The sequence below is a fragment of the Melanotaenia boesemani genome, chromosome 9, assembly GCF_017639745.1.
Source record: "Melanotaenia boesemani isolate fMelBoe1 chromosome 9, fMelBoe1.pri, whole genome shotgun sequence".
Classification (NCBI taxonomy): domain Eukaryota; kingdom Metazoa; phylum Chordata; class Actinopteri; order Atheriniformes; family Melanotaeniidae; genus Melanotaenia; species Melanotaenia boesemani.
In genome coordinates, this window is record NC_055690.1 from 2,623,881 (window position 1) to 2,630,034 (window position 6,154).

The 6,154-nt window shown below is 37.7% G+C and overlaps 1 protein-coding gene across 1 annotated transcript in view; it reads right to left on the reverse strand.

The window, feature by feature from the left end:
• Window positions 1-1,372: 1,372 nt before the first annotated feature.
• LOC121646568 (aldehyde dehydrogenase family 3 member A2-like) overlaps window positions 1,373-6,154 on the reverse strand; it is a 27,097-nt gene continuing 22,315 nt past the window's right edge. Inside the window, exon 10 of the mRNA XM_041995623.1 lies at window positions 1,373-2,282. Coding sequence (XP_041851557.1) covers window positions 1,969-2,282 — 314 coding nt within the window. The 3' untranslated portion in view covers window positions 1,373-1,968. The remainder of the gene's footprint in view (window positions 2,283-6,154) is intronic.

The window sequence follows — 6,154 nt, forward strand, 5'->3', positions numbered from 1 at the left end:
ACAAAAGAACGATTCAACAAAGGAATGATTCAACAAAGGAATGATTCAACAAAAGAACGATTCAACAAAGGAATGATTCAACAAAAGAACGATTCAACAAAGGAATGATTCAACAAAAGAACGATTCAACAAAGGAATGATTCAACAAAAGAACGATTCAACAAAAGAATGATTCAACAAAAGAACGATTCAACAAAAGAACGATTCAACAAAGGAACGATTCAACAAAAGAACGATTCAACAAAGGAATGATTCAACAAAGGAATGATTCAACAAAGGAACGATTCAACAAAGGAATGATTCAACAAAGGAATGATTCAACAAAAGAATGACTCAACAAAGGAATGATTCAACAAAGGAATGATTCATCAAAAGAACGATTCAACAAAGGAATGATTCAACAAAGGAATGATTCAACAAAAGAACGATTTAACAAAGGAATGATTCAACAAAAGAACGATTCAACAAAGGAATGATTCAACAAAGGAATGATTCAACAAAAGAACGATTTAACAAAGGAATGATTCAACAAAAGAACGATTCAACAAAGGAATGATTCAACAAAGGAATGATTCAACAAAAGAATGATTCAACAAAGGAACGATTCAACAAAGGAATGATTCAACAAAGGAACGATTCAACAAAAGAACGATTCAACAAAGGAATGATTCAACAAAAGAACGATTCAACAAAGGAATGATTCAACAAAAGAACGATTCAACAAAGGAATGATTCAACAAAGGAATGATTCAACAAAGGAACGATTCAACAAAGGAATGATTCAACAAAAGAATGACTCAACAAAGGAATGATTCAACAAAGGAATGATTCAACAAAAGAACGATTTAACAAAGGAATGATTCAACAAAAGAACGATTCAACAAAGGAATGATTCAACAAAGGAATGATTCAACAAAAGAATGATTCAACAAAGGAACGATTCAACAAAGGAATGATTCAACAAAGGAATGATTCAACAAAAGAACGATTCAACAAAGGAATGATTCAACAAAAGAACGATTCAACAAAAGAACGATTCAACAAAGGAATGATTCAACAAAAGAACGATTCAACAAAGGAATGATTCAACAAAGGAATGATTCAACAAAGGAACGATTCAACAAAGGAATGATTCAACAAAAGAATGACTCAACAAAGGAATGATTCAACAAAGGAATGATTCAACAAAAGAACGATTCAACAAAGGAATGATTCAACAAAGGAATGATTCAACAAAAGAACGATTTAACAAAGGAATGATTCAACAAAAGATCGATTCAACAAAGGAATGATTCAACAAAGGAATGATTCAACAAAAGAACGATTCAACAAAGGAATGATTCAACAAAGGAATGATTCAACAAAAGAACGATTCAACAAAGGAATGATTCAACAAAAGAACGATTCAACAAAGGAATGATTCAACAAAGGAATGATTCAACAAAGGAATGATTCTCTGCAGACGTGATTCACTAACAGCTCATATTTCCCATCAAAAGATGAAATGTCTCCTTTTCAACGTCTGATATGTTGTTTATCTTCTACTGGAGTAAAATATGGCCTGATGAGATTTATGAATCACTGCAGAGACACAACTTTATGGAACCAATTACTTATTAACAATACAGACGTAAAGACTTTCAAATGAAGAGATTTTATAAACTGCTTGAAATAAAAAAAAGTCTGTAAAAAATGAAAAACAGTCGAATAGAAACCATTTTTTTTATTCTTCCAACAAAATGAGCACACGTTAACATTTCCTCATGAAGTGAATATTAACTTTAAATATGGAGGAATTATGTTGGTATTTTCCATATTTGGCTAATTGCTGAACAAAGACATCTGATAGAAAACAAACACAGCAAATCGACGTTAGATCTGAGGGTTACGCTGTTTCATGTAAAACGAGACCATGACACGTTTCCTTGTCTTCTTCTTTTCGGACAGATCTCTGCCAATGAAACGGTCCTAGTTATAGAATCCTCTCCAGTACCAGCAGGTGCAGTTGAGGCCGGCAGCGATGAGCAGGATGACCAGCAGGGTGACAAACAGACCGAGACCGAGGACGGTGGCGACCACGGCCCAGACCAGCGTCCTCTTGGACGTGTCGATCAGAGGCGTCCGGAGGGCCATTCGGACCCTGCTTGCCCGCCGGCGGTCCTGGGGAGGGTAGCGCGCCAAGTTCACACTCTCCATGTTCAGCGAGCGGACCAGACACGCTCTCTGGTGGCTCAGCTGGTCAAAGCTATGTTTGCCATGGTAACGGCCCATACCACTCTGACCTGGAAGGGGGACACACAAAGACAGAGTCATGTTGACTTTCAGGGAATAATGGTCCCAATCACTGGAATTATTTCAGGTGTGTGATGTTACCTTTCCTCTCCAGCCCTATGCTGACCTTCAGGAATGAGATTTTATCATTAAAATATGTCTGTCGTTATTTCTACATTACCAGATGATTCACTTACATCAGTTTCCATATTTCTAGTTTAGAATTATAGCAGGTGATAAAAACCCAATAATTCAGTGAGATGAACACAAAGTTCATGAAGTTTTACCACTTAATACCTGAATAAATTTAATATTAGATAGAACAAAAATAAGGAAAGAATAACAAAAAGAAAAAGACTGGGGAAAACTACCATTAAATAATAAATTAACTGATCACAAGCAGTTCTATGTGAATGTAAGAAACCATGAGAACAGCTCTGTCCACTTAGAGCTTCTGATCATTTCTCCACACAAACCAGGAGTCGTATGAAAGCAGAGACTCTGCTGGTTCCAGAGACGTCTGTCTCATCACGGTGGGACAGAAACTCTGGAGCTAGCAGCCAGAACCACAAACCAGGTCTTACTGTTGCTGTTTGTGGTGAAAAGTTTGATTCCAGCTTTAAAAACTGCTACCGTGTTCTCCTTTGACTCTGCCTCTGATTGAAATGAATCATGAATCCCTTTGAAGCCGTATGATTCCTCTCCTCTGACTCTTTCTGTTTTTCTGTGTGAAAGGTTTGTAAAATCTTTTATTGATAAAGTGAGTGCTGTCAGGTTTTTACCCTCATGTTGCCCCCTGATCCTGCTGTTTCACCTGTATCTTCTGTCATCTTAGAACATGTTGAACCTGTGAATGTCTCAGATTTCTGAACTAGTTCAACATCTGAGGCCTTCATAGCTCCAGGTGACAGTACTCCTCCCAGACTCCTGAAGGAGGTATTTAGTGCTGGTAGTTAGTTTTGTTAATGCTTCTCTTCTCCTGGCTTGTGTTCCAGCTGCTGTTAAACATGCTGCTGTGCAACCTCTTCTTAAAAAATCTAACTTGGATCCTAACCTTCTCCCACATTTCAGGCCAATTTCTAAGCTTTCTTTCTAAGATTTTAGAGACAGTTGTTTTCTTGCAGGGTCACCTGGAACTACACGACCTCCATGAGGAGTTCCAGTCTGGTTTTAGGTTGTGTCTCAGCACTGAAACAGCCTTCTCAGGGTTTGCCATGATTTGCTTTTAACTGTTGATTCTGGAGCCTCTGCTGTTTTAATTCTCCTCGGTCTCACGGCTGCTTTGGATACGGTGGATCATGACATTTTATTCATTCATTTGCAACAGTCTGTTGGAAATTAACGGCACAGTCCTCAAATGGTTTGAGTCAAAATGGAGAAAGAAGTTTTTCTGTGCATCAGGCCTTATTTACAGGGTACCTCAAGGCTCCATCCTATTTAATTTTCACTATATTTACCTCCTCTGGGTCTATTTTTAAAAAAAACACAGCGTGATATTTCATTGTTATGCAGACGACATCCAGATTTATCTGCATTTAAAATCTGCTGGAGAATCTACAGAATTGAGAATCCGGAGAATTGCTTGCAGGACATTAAAACATGGATGAGATGAACTTCCTCTGTGTAAATGGAAATAAATCAGAGGTCATCACTGTTGGGAAAACTGACCTGCTGGCAGGATGCAGCAGTGCTGTCGGCTCTCTGGACTCTTGTACCCGTCCTTTTACTAAAAATCTTGGGGTTGTCTTTGATTTTAACCTTAAATTTGACAGGCAGGTCAGTGCAGTAGTCCAGTCCAGTTTTTATCATTTGAGGCTTGTTAGTAAAATCAAGCCTTATCTTCCTCCTGATGCTCTAGAAAGGCTCGTTCACACTTTTATCTTTTCTAGACTGGACTACTGCACCTCCCTTTATTCTGGATTGAGAGTCTCTCCTCCGCCGGCTACAGCTGATCCAGAACTCAGCTGCCCGCCTGTTAACAGGAACCAGACTGTGGGAGGACATTACTCCAGTTCTGTGCTCCCTTCACTGGCTGCTTCTCTTTGAGTTTACTTTAAATGTGTAAATGGTCTGGCTGCTCCCGATCTGTCTGAGCTTCTGCACCATCACCGTCCTTGTAGAGCTCTGAGGTCTGAAGATCTTATGTGGTTAGTAGCTCCCAGGACTGGACTCAGGACTCGGGAAGACGGAGCTTTTTCCTCAGCAGCCCTGAACTCTGGAACGGTCTCCCTCTTTGTGTGAGGTCTGCCAGAACCTCGAATGGATTTAAATCTCTTTTAAAAACTCATCTTTTTACATCCAGAGAGCGCCATCATCAGGCCAGGCTTTGTACCATCTTTTCTCCTTTATTGTTTATTTCATTGTTGTTCTACTATTCTATTCTTTATTCTACTGTCTTTTTACATGTATGTGTTGTTTTGATGTTTTTATGTATTGTTATTTTACCTGTGCAGCACTTTGGGTACCTCTTGGTATGTGAAAGTGCTATATGAATAAACATTGATTTGATTTGATTTGATTTGATTTGATTTGATTTGATTTGATTTGACTTGACTTGATGAAGGTCTTGCTGGTTTCCATGGAGATGAAGGAGGTTTATAGTGAAGGGTTCACTCTTCCTATCATAGACTATCTTGGGCTTCACTTCTTTCTGGGTCCTCATGGTGTTTCTACGGTGAATGTGGGGCTATCCCTAAATCCTCCTGACTCTGACCATTGATAGAGGTGTCCATCATCATCATCATCATCGGCCGATTCCTGAGATATTTGCCTGCATAACACCTCTAATAAAACACCAGGAAACCTGCTCAGGTTCACTTTTACCTTCTAATATAACACAGTTCCTAATCAGATGATACTGTACTCATTCCTAGGATTACTTTACTCATTCCTAGATTACTTTACTCATTCCTAGGATTAGTTTACTCATTCCTAGATTACTTTACTCATTCCTGGGATTACTTTACTTATTCCTAGGATTACTTTACTCATTCCTAGATTACTTTACTCATTCCTAGGATAACTTTACTCATTCCTGGGATTACTTTAGTCATTCCTAGGATTGCTTTACTTATTCCTAGGATTACTTTACTCATTCCTAGATTACTTTACTCATTCCTAGATTACTTCACTCATTTCTAGGATTACTTTACTTATTCCTAGATTGCTTTACTCATTCCAAGATTGCTTTACTCATTCCTAGATTACTTTACTCATTCCGAGGATTACTTTACTCATTCCTAGATTACTTTACTCATTCCTAGGATTACTTTACTCATTCCTAGGATTACTTTACTCATTCCTAGATTACTTTACTCATTCCTAGGATTACTTTACTCATTCCTAGATTACTTTACTCATTCCTAGGATTACTTTACTCATTCCTAGGATTACTTTACTCATTCCTAGATTACTTTACTCATTCCTAGGATTAGTTTACTCATTCCTAGATTACTTTACTCATTCCTAGGATAACTTTACTCATTCCTAGGATTACTTTAGTCATTCCTAGGATTGCTTTACTTATTCCTAGGATTACTTTACTCATTCCTAGATTACTTTACTCATTCCTAGATTACTTCACTCATTTCTAGGATTACTTTACTCATTCCTAGATTACTTTACTCATTCCTAGGATTACTTTAGTCATTCCTAGGATTGCTTTACTTATTCCTAGGATTACTTTACTCATTCCTAGATTACTTTACTCATTCCTAGATTACTTTACTCATTTCTAGGATTACTTTACTTATTCCTAGATTGCTTTACTCATTCCTAGATTGCTTTACTCATTCCTAGATTACTTTACTCATTCCGAGGATTACTTTACTCATTCCTAGATTACTTTACTCATTCCTAGATTACTTCACTCATTTCTAGGATT